We start from the raw sequence: 17,556 nt of genomic DNA, 5'->3' as shown, positions 1-17,556 counted from the left end.
CTGTATGCTATATGTTGACATTGTATTTTGTTTTTTTATTGAGTTTATATTAGCCTAATCCTTCTGTTTATGAGATGTTATAATGACGGCGAAAGCAGGTGCGGTGCGCGCTCCCGATGTAGTGCAGTGGCGGGAGGCGGGACTTAATGCGGAAGAGTCTCAATTCACTCGTTTTGCCCGCAGGCTGATCTGAAAGCCTACAGAGAGGGTCGGTCTGAAGTAAATAAAGCGATTTGTGACAATAACTCCATCAATCCCAGCCCTTCTGCTCTCAGAAATAAAAATAAATTAGCCTGAAATACACATAATAGTTCCACTTTTAAAAAAATGAAGATTTATTATACATTCCTAAAAAAAATACAAAAAAACTTATTTGTTATGGAAAATGACTCTGAGACTTCTAGTTAAAGAGAAGAGGGATCATTCTGCTTGTTAGCAGCGTGCAGCCTAAAAGTCTACACATGCATTGGTGTGGAGGCACAATAACAAACACTGAACAAGCAGCTTGCACATCGATAAAGGCATCATTAACACTGCAGCAACCTACTGTGCCATCATAAAAAATATATTTTTTAGGGAAGGCGTTGCTTATTTCAGAAATGCAACACATTGTTTTTATTTAAATTTTACAAACCACTTGTTATTTGTTTAGCAACAAATGGATTTAATAATTGTCCTTTGATGGACTGAAGACCTGTCCGAGATCTACCCTCTCTCCTCTGATGATTGCTGGGAAAGGCTCCAGCTCCCCCCCCCCCCTCAACCCTGAATTGGACAAAGCAATGTAGAAAATGAAGGAATTATCTAATTATTTGTGTTTTCTTGTCATGTATGACGTAATTTGTCAGGGAATGACTTGAATGATTTGGCGAAATATAAACTGAAAACCTGTGTGACATCAAACTGATGTTTTCCATTAACGTAAAGAAATCCAATTTCTTTCTAGAAAGTGCACTTTATTTAACTCTGTAGTTTTATTAATGTTGTGCGCAGGCCAGAGGTTTCACTGTGGAGAATCTGAGCACACAGTGCTGTGTTTGTGGGTCCCTCTGCATGGCCACCAATACCACTTTACACACACAAAGACAGCCTGCCTTCTTTTTGTCTTTGCACATAGTTCCAGTGAGTGGGTGTATTTTTGTGTCTGTGTGTGGAGAGTGCTTGACTTGCCTCTTGTGGTCTGTGTACATTTTTTTGCATATGCACCGATGTGTGTGTGATGGCAGCACATCCTCACAAGTCATTATGCACTTGTTCAGAAAGTGTTGCCAGATCATGCAAACGCCACAGCCTGGGGCTCCACACAGTGAGAGGAGATGAGTGGGTGGGAATGGAATGTGTGTCTGCATTATGCATATGATCCACTTCCCCACTTTCCAACAACTGCACACGCCAAAAGTTAAAACTTGGGGGATGCAGCCGATGCCTACGTGAGTGGGTTAATCTTTATCATGTGTGCCACAGAAAAATCAAAGCTCTTGTTTACTCTGGCGCCCTTCGCTCTCTGCTGATTAACATATCAAAGCCTGGAGGATGACATAGAGGAGAGCTCTCCCACAAGAGCAGACTGGACCGGACCGGACTGGACCAGGGGTATAATTGCACGCATGTGGTCCACTGGCTAGTAGAGGCAATGAAATTGGGGCACCTATAGGCATTTGGTGGAGTTGGGGGGGGGGGTGCATTCTTGAGAGATGAGGGAGGGAGAGATGGGTGACGATGGAGAAGTCAGTCAAGCTGAACTTGCAATTGAGTTTGTGCGCAAATAAGTAAACACGTTTTCCTATACACACATAAATCAAAGCGGTATCAAGTTTACACATGGCGGATCTTCTTAAACAAACAGTCCCTTTAACCAGTTTATAATTTATGAGCACTCATTGTAGGTTTATTAAAGACATATTTGAAGTTCTGGCTATGACGTGGGAGAGTGGGTGTGAGGTTAACACCACTGGATGTGAGTGTGAGGTGGGCATCGATGGGGAGTCTTGATCCAGTTGTTTTTGTAACATGTGCCTGGGTGATTCCAGACAGATAGTGAGACAGATGCTCAGTGATGAGCAGGCTGGCTGATCAGCTAGTGTAAACTATGCACTGCTCCGTGTCTGCATCCCACATTTCCTAACACCAGCCTCCTGCTTCAGCTCAAAGCCTCTGACGCTCACAGTCTCTCCTTCCATCATTTTATTTATTTTTCTAGCCCGTTCTTACTTTTTCACTCACTTATTTTTTTTTCCCCCTCCCAGTGCCTGTTACTCAATAAAAGCCACCTTTTATATCCACAGGAGGGAGCTGTTAGCTCTTAAAGTCTTCTTGTCTCAGCATCAGCATCCCCCCAGATCCCTGCATCTACCCGAGCTGTTTGTGTGTCTGCAAGCAAGCATCCAGCATCAGTTGTCTTTTCTCGTTAACTTAATTGTTTAGGCTAATTGGTGAGTTCTGCAATTCCAACAAGCAGGAATGGTTTCTTGGCCCATCTAAAGTGGTTAATTAGAGGTGTTGGGAAAGCCTGGTACTGGGTCGTCTTAAGTCCCCAGAGTGGGAGATCCCCAGTGATCTAAGTAATAGATTTGGAAGCAGCATGGTACCCACTAACGCCATGTAATGCAATACCCACTTCTAAGGCTTCTGCCTTCCAGCTCCCATTGGATAACCCAGTAGCCGACAACGCCATAATACCTAATGAAGAAGCCTGACACATTAAGTTTTAGAGCCGGGCTTTACCTTGCCAAAACTTTCTCTGGCTTTACGGCTAATTCAGTCATAAGTAATTGTGACCATGTGTAGGTACAAATAAAAATCCTGTGAATTTATAGTTTGTTATAAAAAACCCTGCTTCTCTTTGCTTTTCTCTTCTAGACTGTCCTTTTATGGTACCACTTTTGCCTTTGTACTTTCACTGCGACTTGATATTTTTTGATTATATCTCACATGTGTTCTTGGGTAAACTGGAGGAGGTGCTTTTGTTGTACAACTTCACTCCCTCACAGGTCCAAGCTATGTCTGGTGGCTTCCACGTTTCCCAGCCTTTTGGTGATAGCTTATAACGGAGCGTTGATAAGTTTGGTCACTGCGGTCAATCCAGATGCTTTGCAGGCTGCGTGGACCAAATGGAGCTTCAATCACCCATTGTGGCTTATCATCCATCATCTGCTTTCGTAGCCCTAGAAGACACACTTTTACACACCCTCTTGTTAATTAAACACACCTAAAGTGCAACTATAAATTGCTTAAATTAAAATAATGAGCAGTTATACATTAAACTTTAACAATTGTGTTGTTTCTATTCCCACCTGCAAACTTTTCAGAATCTTAAGAAACTTAAAGCTCCACAAATGAATGCAACCCAGTTGTTTTTTTTGTGGGGTTTTTTTCTAGATCATCAAGCTGCTGGATGGGAAGCGCTCCCAGGCAGTTGGCATCCTCATTTCGAGCCTGCATCTGGAGATGAAGGATATTCAACAAGGTGAGCGATATTTGCTGTCTGGTCAACATCTCAGGAAGCTTGTGAACATTTGTGTCGTCTTCGTGTCTTTCATGATAGAAGTTCTGCTTCAGTTTCAACAGAAACGAGCTAAATTTACTTTTCCATCTAACAATAAGCTGAGGATGACTCCTGATGAAATGCAGATGGGTTTATTTTTAGAGAGGAGATAGCAAACCCTGCAGCAGAGGATACATTCCTACCTCTTGACAGCAACTAATTTGTAACTTGAATCCACTTCTTTTGGATTCATGTGTGGCTTAAGTGGAGCTTCGATGATTTTTCCAGTTACCACAATGGGAAAGAGATTGCCTCGATTTGTCAAAGCAAGAGAAGGCAGCAGTGTAGTGAAAGCAGCTCTTCGGTTTTTTCTGTCAGGCCTCCTGCGCTGCTTAGAATCAAATTGCCATCTCCTTCATTTAAAAAGCTGCACAGAGTGATTGCCTGCTTGTTTTGTTGGGGTTTTTTTTTTTTTTTGGCAGAAAATGCACGTGTGTGTGTGTGGCTGCATGGGTGTGTAAGCACAGAGTATGTGTGTTGGGGACATCGTAGATGGGCCAGGAATTAGTCCTGTCCTGGGACTGTGGCTGAGAATGCCTGCCGCCTGCTAGTCTGAGCATGCGGCCAGCAGATCTGTTTATTGTAGCCAGTGACGGTTTCCACAAGCCTAATGGGACTGACACCCCACTAATGATCTAAGCATGTACAAAACCACCTTCCACAGTTAGCAGACACTGCGCTACCACATAAAACAGCCTCAAACACACGCCAAAAAGCACACACACCAGTGTGACCATCTTGTTTAGATTTTTTTTCATCTCCCCTCAGCGCCTTTCTCCCTGTTCCAGTGTCAGCTTGTAGAGGTTGTTTGGTAAAAGGGCCTGTTCCCACCCAGCGTGTGGCTGCCTCCTTTCTCCTTAATGGGAGGTGTATGTGAAATGGACAATTTGAATTTGACAATAAAGGACAGAACCCCTAAAAAGCACTTCTAAAGGCTGGCCTCGCCTGCTTGCCTCCCCTTTGTTGCCAAATTAAAAGGACATGGTACATGTAATGTAATTACAGCTACAAGGGAGGGAGGGAGGGAGAGGGAAGGAGGGGGAAAGCAGCGCTCTGGTTAAGAGAGAGAGGGTCAAAAGCACCCATTGCAGTGACTGGGGGACCTCAAGGGCCACCATGGTTCAAGGGCAAGGAGGAGGCTCTCCCCCACACACCACCTCACCGCACGCACACAAACACACACACAGACACACACACACACACACCACATGAGTGAAAAGTGGAAGGAGAGGGTGTGAGGCTGTTGGCAGGCAAGCTTTGATCTGTCGGTGTGGAGAGATATCCGGCTCCCCTCAGATCAGAGTGCTCCTGTGCACACTAGGGCAGGCCCCCCTTTGGTGTGTGATTGACGGCTGCATGGCTGAGGGACTGAATAATCCACTCTAATAAGATGTAGGAAATGGACCTCCAGCGTTTTCTCTGATCCAGACTTTGGGATCACATTGACAGTTTCTCTGCTGCAGAACAGCTACAAACCAGAATGGAAGTGATTGGAAAGTCTGGCCAGGAGTTGTTGAAATTGTTTCAATTTTGCATCTGTCATTGAAATGATGTGAAAAAACTACACTTTATTTATTATAAATTGTTTACTATTTAAAGTACCCCACATTCTTTCCTTTTTGGCTCTAAATCATCTTCCTTTTGGATTTTTTTTTATTTAATATTATTATTGCTTTTTGTGGAACTTTTTTTTTTTTCTGCCTGTTTTTTTTTTGTAGATCTATGCATATAAACCGAGGACTCCAACCATCTGAAACATTGACAGACTAATTGCCCAAATTTAGGCTTGAAAACAAAAACAGTTTGAATTCTCCGTCCCCCCGGATCGTCGGACTATCAGTTGTTTGTGAACTGCATCTGCACATTTAGGTTTTGTTGCATTTTTAGCTGCATTTTAAAGATTCATCGTACTGAACGTGGTGTTTAGTACAACAACAGTCAACTGTCAGCTGAGCTAGAGGCAGTGCAGTCATACCTACCATCCTGGCACCTTCCTCCCCTGCTCCATCACTAAGCCACCTGAAGCACCTTGAGAACACTACAATTATCTTTTTTGTCATTCTCTTTATTCCAAATAAAAAAGTCTTGCAAGACTCGGTTTGCTAAACCAACATCCTCTCACCTTCTGCTGCCCCCCATCACCCACAAACCCACCCACCCTAACTCTATAATCATTAGTTGGTTGTTGGCTGTGGTGGTTCTGACTGCGGGCTCAGAGGTTAAGCAGTTTCAGGCTTTCTTCTCTGAGCCATGCCGAAGGGCTTCATCCCCCAGTTCGCTTGAGAGTTGAGGAGAATATCTCCAGTTTTGGCTCTGTGTCTGTGGTCTCCACACCACCAATGTAGCTACATTTCAACTGTCCCCATATAAAGCTAATATTCTAGGTGTATAATTCATCCACATGTTTTCTAATAATGCTTTTTTATTTTGAGGGAGATGTGCTGAAGTATATAAGCAGCATCTTAATTTAAAGTTGAATAATCTGTTTTGTGGCTTTAACATTTTAAGAATTATGATCATTTTTTATGATGTACTAGTTGTAGTATTATCTAACTTGTAACAAAATTACAAGGCGAACAACAATTTCTGTCTGTAGTCAGGCTTGTTCTTTACGCTCAACACTTAAAAAGGCATCATGCTTGGGCCAGAATTTCACCCATTTATAAGACTGGCTGATCACAATGAATGTTTTTACTGTTATCTTTACCAGCTGTTCTCAATGTGGACAACTCTGTGGTGGATTTGGAGACCATTGAGGCTTTGTATGAAAATGTAAGTAGCTGAGCTTGTAAAAAAAATGCTTATACTGTATGTATAAAAACATTAAGTATTTTTTTCTATACTGCTTACAATGTTCTGTCACTGGATCAGCTGTACTATCAGTATTTATACTACAGTTTGTGTGTCCTCACAGAGGGCCACCAGTGATGAGCTGGACAGGATAATGGGACATTATCAAACCTCCAAAGAAGATGAAGTCAAATTGCTGGACAAACCTGAACAGTAAGAATATTTTTAACAATTGAAAAACAAACAAAAAAAAAACCCAATCATCTTCTATATTAAATCATAGTAAAGTTGCCTGTCATTATTAAAGTTTAAATATTTATTTTCAGTCATATTCTTGCATATTTTATCTCTTTATTAATTCATTTAACTAATTCATTTAACTCTAACTGCAACGATTTAAAATTTATACAATTTACAATCATATTTTACTATTAATTACACAAACCAGTGATGCCATTATAGGCAGGGTTAATGCATTTTTCTACAACTTGTGTGCAAATTTATTGCTTCAGTAGTTCCTGTTGGGGTCAAGTAGTCCAGGGCAGTTAACGAGGTTTGGACCCAGCGGTGCCGCTCTGCCTGGCATCTTATTTCCATGTTTGACCAGAGCTGTCACTAGGGCTGCCTGAGTCATCCTTACTCAGTGTCTGCCTCCATCAGTACAGCCTAATCACACAGGATGTTACTGCTCCGCTCCCCTCCGACACGGCACTGTTTACATAAGTCGTCCCGCATCAGGCCAGAGCTACCTTTGATCAGTCTCTGTGCGCCGCTCGCTGCTTTCCCTCCACCCGACCCCGTGGACCTTTCAAACCCAGCCGAGCAGCGCTGCTCATGACTATCAGCTGCCTGCCTGTGAACAGCAACATTGACTCAGCCGGCCTGTGTGGGGAAGCTGGGCCTGCCAAGGCCCCAAAATACTTCTTCCTGTTAGACATTTTGTTTAATTCTGTCATAACATATCACACCCCATACCTCCCCCCCACCCCCCTCCTCTTCCTCCTCTGCTCTCTGCTCCTCCTCCCTTTTCTTGTTTTCCAGGTTTCTCTACGAGCTCTCCCAGATTCCTGACTTTGCAGGCCGAGCCCACTGCATCATCTTCCAGTCAGTGTTCCTCGAGACCATCTCCTCTTTACGTCGCAAGGTGGAAGTCATCTCCAATGTCTGCAAAGTAAGGACAGCATGTCAACAATCAGAGCTTCAAATGTTATGAAGAAACATAAAGGGCTGCTTTTCCAAAAATCTGTTTGGGTGTTTTTTTTTTTGTGTTAGGATCTGCTAGAGTGTAAGAGCTTGCAGGATGTGTTGGGTCTTGTTCTGGCTTTTGGGAACTACATGAATGGAGGGAACCGGACCCGAGGCCAGGCCGATGGCTTCGGGCTGGAGATCCTTCCAAAGCTGAAGGATGTGAAGAGCAGGGTAATTCAGTTCAATTCAACTTTATTTGTATGGCTCCACTTCACAACAATGTTTTCACAGGGCACTTTACATACACGAACCAACTTACACATCATTTCAAGCCAATTCATACATATCCTATAAAAGAAATCAACTGATTGCATCGAGTCAGTGGGAAGGGAAAAACTCCCCTTTAACAGGAAGAGCAGGGTAGACACCACTTACTCAAAAGCTCACCATATTGCCCTGATCTTCTACTGAGTATTACCGCAATAGGCTTAGACATTCACTTTGATCTTGTTTCCTTTTTTCTTCTTCAGGACAATCGTATGAACCTGATGGATTATGTAGTTTTATACTACCTGCGTAATTTTGACAAGGTAAGTCAAATCAGTTCCAACAAAACGAAAAAATAAATCTCTTTTTCCTCTATTAAGCATATTTAAACATCTGCAACATCACATTTCTGGACTTCTGCTTGTTTCCAGCATGCTGGTACAGAAAAGAGTGCGTTTCCTCTGCCAGAGCCTCAAGACTTCTTCCAGGCTGCTCAGGTCAAGTTTGATGACCTCACTAAAGACATCAGAAAACTGAAGAGAGATCTCACCGGTAGGACCTGCTCGGTTTAATCATCTGTAATGTCACTGTACATTTCGAGACTTAAACACCGACGCCACTTTGAATTGTACCGCTTAGGTCATCTTTTGTTAAACTATCAGTCAGCGTAACTGTATACGTTACCATCTTTCAACAGAGCAGTTTGAATGTAAATGTACTTCCTTGAATGTAAATGTACTTCCCGCCCTGCTCTGAGAGATTTGTGCACGCTTTGAGGACTTTGGAAGGCCTGCGGTCACTTCTCCCAGTTTCCAGATAATATATCTTGACTGCCATGCCATCATAAAACCAAAGCATCCCCATGTTGTTGTCTGCAGAGCAGTTTTGTAAAGCTCAAAAAAGCAACAATATTCCATTTCAGCAAAGAACCAACCGTTTGCAGATAAATAAACAAAACCGCTTTTGATGTTTTGTGCTTGTTGTGTTCTGATGGCTGAGCCACTCAGCAACCCAGCCAGTTAGTCTTGGCCAGGGCCAAGCGGAGGTTAAAGGCGATGCCCCCCTGTCCTCTGGTGTCTGTGGTTATTTAAATCAAGCAATAATACGGCATATGAAAGCAATTAGATATGCTCCACGTTGCTGTTAAAGCCCTCTCTTCTCTGACCTGAGGGAAAAATACAAAGAGTCTACTAAAGTACCCAGACCCACCTCAAGCTGTCACTCATTTATTAGGAAAAATGGAAGACCTGAAGACAATAAATGCAACATAAGGGCCCTCGTATTTGATCTCTGCTGCAGCTCAGTCTGGCACAGTAGTCCTCCAGGGTATTAGCATCACAGGGCGGGCATTGGATTCTGGATGTTTGGCGAGCTCCACCTATGACTTCCACCATTTTTATCCTCTCCAGCCGCCAGGAATAAATATTTACGCATGGCTACTATAAACCAGCCTAAAGAACCCAACTGCTCCTAATTATAAAGCTAACACAGATCACTTCCATCCACAACATGAACGCTGCCTGACACTGAGAAGCTAACACGAATCACACTTTGGTTTACATGCACTGTCGACCATGCCGAGTGAAGCAGCTTGCCCCTCACCTGATCCTGAGGTGGCGACTGCAGCGATCTGCAGTGTCTTGCCCCTCCAGACTTGGGTCAAAGGTCAGGAGACTTGACGCTAACGGTGAGGAATTCATTTCTTATAGCTTAATCTCCTCCTTCATATTGCTGCAGATGAGTTCCCAACTGTGCGTCATGTAAATCTCATGCAGGTACTATTAAGTCAGCACGAGCGTCCCAGCGTTAGTTATGACTTTCTTTTCCTCAGTAGACATCGGTGATGTTCAGGGACGGGTTGCCGTCCGCTTGGCTGCCCTCTTCTTCACTGACTTGTGCAGAAACATGATCCTCTTTTGATGGGACTTCCTGTTTGGGGAGTGGGTTGATGACCTCTCTCTGGGCGCGAAGGGGAGAGGGATGAGTGAGAGGCCACGAAGACCTACTGTAGGATTCTGAGCCATCACTGAGACAAATGTCTTACATTTAGTTTTATGCTACTATTAATGTGCACGTTCAGCTGTCTTGGTTCTAAATATTACCTTCATCACTGAAAATTCGGTTCACCCTGACGCTCCTCTCAAGAGGCTCCTAATTCATCTTTAAGTTGCCTTTTTTAAATTACCACTTTCAGACCGGTGACAACATACAAAAAGATTTCTTTTGCTGCTACATAATTGAACTAGACAGAAAGGCAGAGATGCAACCGAATGAAATAGGATCAAATAAAAAGAAACAGTCAGAGCTCATTTGGTGCTCAGGGGAGTTTAGTGTTTCACAGAAGGCCTGGCCCAGGTTAGGCATTCATCACTGTGGCAAATCAGACAGTGTCCTGATTTTAAATGGCCTTTAATGTCAGGTTCAGGCAGGGCCTTTAGCCTGAGGTCTGTTTTATGATGGAGGCTCCACTGAGAGCGGTGTGTGCGAAACTAGCATGCAGAGGTACTGTCACTTCTCCTCCGACTAAACATAATCATAAAAAAAGGAATAGTTTTGGTACTTTTGTAACTTATTCATGGCAAAAAAAAATAGTATTTAATAAAAAATTAAGGTAAATAGTTCTTCAAATGTATTTGAGGATGGTTGACAGTGAAGGTATATTTAGGAATGAGTTATTATGACAAATTTAGGTGAGCACAGCTTTTTGTTAGGAGGAAAGTTCTTCTTTTTAAGGCTCTTTGGAGCCATATTTAAGCTAAGGTTAATGTCTCACCTCGTATTCTGAGTCCTAGTTGGAGCCTTTACCTGTCAGTGATGTGCTCTCCAGCAAAAATGTGAAGGAAGGGTCGTAATTTAATGGATGCGACTTGATTTATGTGGGATGGGAAGGGGAGAGAAAGGCTTACCTTTTCCCTGCTGAGGCAGTCTTTTGGTTGGCCTTGCTCAGAGGTTATAGTACCACTGGCGACCTGACAGTCTGCTGGAACTGAAGACAATTGGGGAGCAGTGAGAGAATTCATTGTCCAGGTATAAATAACTGGAATCCATCAGGGCTGGAGCTCTGCACTGGTTTAACCTCTGAAGGAAATATAGTTTTAAAAGTGTCACTGTTCATTTCTGCATTTGTAAAACTAAATACAACTGTATTGAGAGAATTATGACATTAGTTGGAGCTGCTGGCGTCTAATCCTTCAATAACAATGTAGCAACCCCCCCCCCCCCCCCCCCCCCCCCTCCCCCCCTCCAGTCCGTATGTATTTGTTGCTTGTTTAATCGCTCAGTGTTTATGCTTTATCATGATCTTTTGTTTAAGATGTAGGGCAGGGGGGTTGGTGGGATATTATTCCCATATTTTAGAGTTAGAAACATTCATCAAACAGTTGAAGTAGAGATTTTGTGGTGTTCCACAGAGTCTCCATCCACTGTTAACAATTTTCTTTAAGTTCAGTATAATCATGCATTGTCTTGATGTCCTGAGATTTCCTGGTAGCTGCAATGGGGGCTTTTGCTTCCTGCATGCAAACTTATATATCTTACCATTTGACATTAGAGTGACTGACTTTACAAACCACGCAAGGTCAGTCCAGAAGCAGAAGTTAGTCTTTCTTATTGCTTTAAACATGTCTGTTGATGCGTTACCTTTGTATGATACGACTACTTGTCTTTCGTCACATAAGATTGATTTAGCTGTGTTCAGCGCTGCTTTCAGGAAAAAGTGAAATCTAACAGATTCAGTTAAACTAGCCAGGTCCATCTGGTAGCTTCTTGTGTTAATGACTTAGTCATGTACAAACTCACAACTTTCACTGTGTTAATGGATTCATTCGTGTATTGATGCAGACTACATTAGCACCACCGTTGCAAAACAGCTGAGCAAACGTGTTTTCCTCTGTAGTATCGGTGAACTGCCTTTAAAGATCGGAGCTGTGGCCTCCCCATCAATATCCTGACTGCCTTTGATGGCAAACTAGTCTCTTGCAGCCACATAAGTGGACAGAGAGCCTGATAACACGAGCTGTGAAACAAGCAACAAAGAGTTGTTTATGTTGGAAAGCAGAAAAAACATCTATTTTCTGCAGCGTGTCTGCTTCACTAGTTATGAAAAAAGAAGCTGCATCCATTTCCACACATTATTGTGACTGACTTATTTTGTTTTATATTTAAAATAAAAAAATAAAAAAAACTTTTTTTTTTTTTTTGTTCTGTTGTTTTTAATCCATTATTCATATTCTCTGTTATCGCAAATTTTTATTTAAAAAAAGAAAAATCTTCATTTGAGGGCCCTTTTTTTTGGTTTTTTTATACAAGCCTGCGTGGTATCTTTGATGTACTTTCAGGAAAATCCTCCTTGTGAATACTTTTTCAAAAATATTATCATCACTTGAACACAGTGTCTCCAACTCAAGCTTTTAGTCTTTATTCTTTACAGCTGTTGTGTTTTTGTGGGCTTCCTCCTTGTGGCTTTTGCTGTCTGGACCACATTTGGAAGTAAGCCGCCTCTAAATTGTAGACTTGCTGTTTTGAACACTGTTTTAATGGTTCCCTTTGAGTTTGGGGGCTTTGTAAGGAAACATGGTTTATCCATACAGAACAATATGATTGTCATGTTTGTATTGTCTCTGATTTTCTCATTTTCGTTTTAATAACTGCTGGCTTGCACTAATTTTAAGAAGAGTCCTGGCATCCAGATTCTCAGGCTGTATGTAATTACTTCCCAGTTATGATCCTCACATGTCGTGTTTCTTCCTAATTTATCATGACATCCTATAAATAAAAGATGTAATAGCCTGAGTGTACTATGTTGCAGGTGCAACATCCTCACATGCAAACCTCTAACAAGCAGCAACACAGCAAAGTGAGACGGCGGCCAGACCTGTTAATGCTCTTGTTCTGTTGCAGAACTATTTAGTAATGCAGTCATAAGCACGTTAAGGTATTTATTGCAGCCATTAATGACTTACAGGTTGGAGGATTGTGCCAAAGTTCTTTCACCAGGCGCCTGTGTGTGCAGTCACCCAGGCTTACAGTTAAGAGGAAATGGGAAAGGTTCGGCTGGAACGCACTCAGTCATGGCTGTTTCCTCTGAGTTTGTGTGAGTTGGATCATTTGGCACGACAACAAGAAACCAACCACAAACACATCTGCCGCACTAACATGCACAGAGAGAACTTTGGGTGGAGGACAATCCAATCAGAGCAGTACGGACTGGATGCACGGCGTTGGGCGAGATGGTTTTAATTAGATTTTTGCTAAATTCTGGATGAAGAAATGAGAAACAGCAAAATGTTTAACAGTGTATAAAATATATAAAGCATGTGGTAATGTGTTACATTGATGGGACAAGGGGGGGAAATCTATCTGAAGAGTAATTTTTCTAAATTAAATAAAAATGCTCATAATACAGTAAAAAAAAGTTAAAACTGTTCATCTAATTAGGATTTCTGTATTTCATATGTATCATAGGACAAAATAAAGAAGTCCTCTTAGAAAAAAAGAGAAGTGCAAAAAGCAAAAATGAAAATACTTAATTCAACAATACTTTAACTCATTTATTCATCTATGTTTTCTGTTTATTTTCTTTCCATCATGCATTAAAGGTATAGCTTGCAGAATTTTCTTCTAATAACAGTATAAATAATTTAAGAACAAACTGAGTCAAACTACAGAATATGAAGAAGCAGCAGTATGGTGATGTACTGAAGACATCTATTCAATTTGCTTCACAAATATCAACGATATCAACATCCTAATTTGCAGAAATCTCAAGACTGATCATTTTTTTTGTTGTGCAGCTAAATGCATTCATCCCAAGTGTGACCTGTGGTCTTTGGTAATGAATCAAATTCATTATGAAAAAAAATAGACAAAAGTTTGAATTAATGATTTGGTAAATTACAAGCAAGTTTGGTTTGTTTCTATTAACTTGTTTAGAGTCATTAAGTTAGGCCATAATCAGAGGTGGATGTTGAAATAAAAACAAGCTGAGCTAATCACCGAGGTAACCAATCACATTGGCTATGCATGCTTTTCTTCTTTTTTTCATTGTTATTATAGAAAAAGAAATCTATCCTAATATTGAGCTGAAGGGTCTTTGTTATGAACTCTTCTCCTGAGGAAGCTGGATTTACACATCAGTCTAACATGTACAACCAGAGAAAAAACAGCTGTTTCACCACAGCAAAGCTCTACTACTTCAATTATGAATGATGGATGGGAGAATAAAGCAAACCTCACACAGCTTCACGCCACAACAGACGTGTGTCGAAATGAAATGGACCCGTGATGACCTTTGCAAGCATAAGAACACTGATGGAAGGAATTTTACTTTCTGTTGAAAAGGCGTTCTTTCATGAAAGCAGAAATCCCTCTATAGGCCAGTATTATAGATAAATGTTGAATTTTTCTCCGGTGTTGCCATCAACATGAATCTTTTCTGCTGGAATACTTAAATGAACCTTCTGGTTTGGGGCTTGTTTTCCTTTGGCCTCAGTGCAGATCGCTGTTCTCCTGCCGCATTTCTACAGATATGGCTAACAGATACTTACAGCAAGTCATGATCATGTAGCTTATCAGGTAGAAAATCTCTGCTGATAAACTGCTCTCACAGTCTCAAGGCCCTTACACAGTACCATGTTCTATGCATCGCACCTTTAAATCCTTCATTTCCCTCTGTCCCTTTGGTTAGTAACCCTTTTTTTTTTTTTTTTAACCAGCTTGCGAGAAAGAAGTACAGAAAGTGTGCACAAACTCAACAGAAGACCACCTGCAACCTTTTAAAGAGAAGATGGACATATTCATATGTGCCGGTAAGTCAGGCTGAGGTTTCCTGTTGAAACATTGATTATTTTTCTCATGCTGCAGTTTTCTTTTCCAGTTCCATCATATAGGAGGCTGCTCACTGATCTGAGAACTAATAAAACTCATTGGAAACAAATAAAAAAAAAATTCTGCACTATCACAGAAGAACACTTGTTATTAATAGGTTTTTCTAAACTTCAAAACTCCTCAGGCAATAAAAAGAAAGAAACAAAGAAAAATCCAGGGCAAAGCCAAAACTGCAAACTTTTGGCAGCCAAAAAAAAAAAAAACCAAGTCAGATATTTGTTCTTAAATTCAGAGCACTAAATCACAGATGTTGCCTCATGCTGCCAAAACAGCAATAGGGGCTTGTCATCTTGTTTAAATAAATTTAGTGTCATTTCTGGCTCTCCTTTCTGATTGTCAGCACTAAATAATTTCTACTGCGGAGAATATTAGAAGAATGTCACTCAAGATAAGTAATAAGGTGTTTAAATCTCTCCTACTCCCTCCAAATCATGCACAGTGACACCGTCGCGTCCCTCGCTGTCAGGTAGCGTTAATGGATGTTTGCTTTCGGTCCTGCTCATAAGCTGATCTGTCTCATGTGACATTGTTAAGAAAATTCTTTGTGTCTTAAAAGATGAAACATTCATTTGCAAAGAGGATTTATGGCCGAGTAAGTGGTCATGAAACTGAGAGTGGGGGGGGGGGGGGGGGGGGGGGGGGTAGAAAGGCCTTGTTTTCACTCAGACTTACTTCAGGGACCTTTATAAAAGAGGGAGTTATAATTATGTTTTTTAGCCAGACAGTAAGCTGGCTGCTGGAAGAGCTGTCTCCCAGCACGTACGTGTACGTGTGTGTGTGTGTGTGTTTCTGTTGTTGCTGAGAGAGGGCGTCTCGCTGTGCTGTAAGACAGCACAAGGACAGGAGTCCACAGGCCTGTAGAAGGGATCACATTGCCCCTAACATGGTTCTCGTGTACTCTGAGCTTCCATAAAGCTGGCAGGACATCTCTGGCTGCGGCCTTGTAAAGCCCGGCTGGCCTCAGTGGATCACTCCTGGGGACCACCGTGACGGGAGCAGAGTTTCACCGAAACACTGAGCGTCTCGCTATATGTCCCTTTTCTGACCCAGGCACAGACAAACTGCTGCTATACCATCTTTCTTCTGTAGGTTTTGACACATAAAATTAATTCGTAGCTTCCATCATCTTCTTTGCATCTAGAAATGAAGCTTTGGCACGATGAGAAGCCCTGAACTTAACCAAAAAAAACAAAAACAGGGTATAAAATTTCACTTAAAGCTTCTTCATTACTCCAGTTAAGCAGGAAGTGAGCATCCTACAGTGCATGCTTAAAATATTTAATTACTTTTTTCTTACTGCTGTGGACTAAGGCAGACTTTTCATAAAATAAATAGGGATTTTCTGCTGCCTATTAGATGCAACGTGTTGCTCTGTGTCCGTTTCACAGAAGGGTTCCTACACACAAGCCTTTTTTCTGCATTTACATGTAGGTTAATGTTGTTAAGGTATCTGCGGTTGCCAAAGTGACTTCCATCTGTTTCTGCTGCTGCCACTTCAGTAGACCTGAGGTCTGGACGGCAAAGCAAGACTTTTGGCTCAGTGACGTGATTCAAGGTTTAATCCTAGATTTTTAATCTCACTGGTTAATCTTCACCTTTTATAAGAGTGTATCACCATATCACTGTTTAAAACCAAAGCTGCTTGAGAGCTGGTTGTGTTTAGGATAAAGCATCATCTGCTCTGGGGGGTTTTAGCAGACATAATAAGGTCTCCACAATTTTTTTTCACCTCAGCAGCTGAATTAATTAAAATCTCAAGATTGTTAAAGTAACTGAGATTTCAGATAAAAAAACAGTTTTACACCCTCCAGTTGTTAAAAAAAAAACATCTTTTTTTTATTCCTCGAGCTGTGAGCTCTCCTAGGAGTGTGTGGTATGTAAAGGCAAAAAAACAAAGCAACAGGATACAGATCAAAGAGTGGCTGAGGCAGTTAAATACTGACTCATCGCTGATGAGTGAACTTTTCACTCAGGTGAACGCGCAGGCAGTTTGTCCACAGAAAGCATGTGTCACACACATGATTTTACACATTGAAGCAAACCTGTACGAAACAATGAAGAGGCTTGCTACAGTGGAATTTCTCCCACATATGAAGACTAAACGGTGTGATGAGAGCTTTGTGTTGCCAGGTCCTATAGGTGAACCTAAACGCCCCGCAGTCTGCCTCTTAAGCTTGCCTTTGTGATCTCTCCCAGATCTATATCCAGGGATCCATCTTGACATGAGGCAGTTCCTGCTCCTCTCCCGAGCCGAGTCCTAACTCTGCTCCTCCCTCTCTTATATTTGATTTCTTATAAATATGTCGCTCCGATTAGTCTTTGGTTTGTCTTTGCTGATTTTTCTGGAATGTGTCATGCCTTCTACAAAATGTGTTTTCTTCTTTTGAGACAGTATTCTCAAAAGTTTAGTATTCTCTAAACTTACAGATGATGTCTTTTTCTTTTACGTCAAACATTTCCATTTCATGTATCCTTTTTAATAGGACCTCTTTAAAACATCTGGTTGCACTCTGACTGGTATATTTTTCATGTTAGAAAAAAAAAAAACAACCAACCATGACTAAATGAAAAATAATTTCTGCATTCAGTCTCAGCTTGTGTAGGTGTCATTTCACTTGCTGTGCATGGAAAATACTTGCGGATCATCACATTCCTGCACTTTCTTTGTCAGCAAGTAACCAAACTTCCACTTGTTGAGATGACTGTGGGCTACGTAGATGAGTCAGAATGGGCTAATAATAACGGTCTGTGGAAGCCGCTTTGGACGAAGCTTTTCAGATCCGTCCGTGTTCAAATGAAAGTGGAGGAGGAGATGAAGAAGGATGTTTCATGGAAATCTTCAGCATCCGTCTCTCGCCGCTCTCCATCGCTTTGTTTTCTAG

The 17,556-nt window shown here is 41.6% G+C and overlaps 1 protein-coding gene across 1 annotated transcript in view; it reads left to right on the top strand.

The window, feature by feature from the left end:
* The window catches only part of LOC306772983 (formin), a gene marked incomplete at its 5' end in the record, with an annotated part of 51,454 nt that overhangs the window by 25,834 nt on the left and 8,064 nt on the right, over positions 1–17,556 (top strand). The window contains 8 exons of the mRNA XM_079262664.1: positions 3,379–3,466; positions 6,255–6,316; positions 6,459–6,547; positions 7,376–7,505; positions 7,607–7,753; positions 8,053–8,112; positions 8,221–8,341; positions 14,503–14,595. Coding sequence (XP_079118790.1) covers positions 3,379–3,466; positions 6,255–6,316; positions 6,459–6,547; positions 7,376–7,505; positions 7,607–7,753; positions 8,053–8,112; positions 8,221–8,341; positions 14,503–14,595 — 790 coding nt within the window. The remainder of the gene's footprint in view (positions 1–3,378; positions 3,467–6,254; positions 6,317–6,458; positions 6,548–7,375; positions 7,506–7,606; positions 7,754–8,052; positions 8,113–8,220; positions 8,342–14,502; positions 14,596–17,556) is intronic.

This window comes from Telmatherina bonti (genome assembly GCF_933228915.1).
Source record: "Telmatherina bonti genome assembly, chromosome: 22".
Taxonomy (NCBI): Eukaryota; Metazoa; Chordata; class Actinopteri; order Atheriniformes; family Telmatherinidae; genus Telmatherina; species Telmatherina bonti.
The sequence above is the reverse complement of the archived record's forward strand: the minus strand, read 5'-3'. Positions and strand labels throughout refer to the sequence as shown.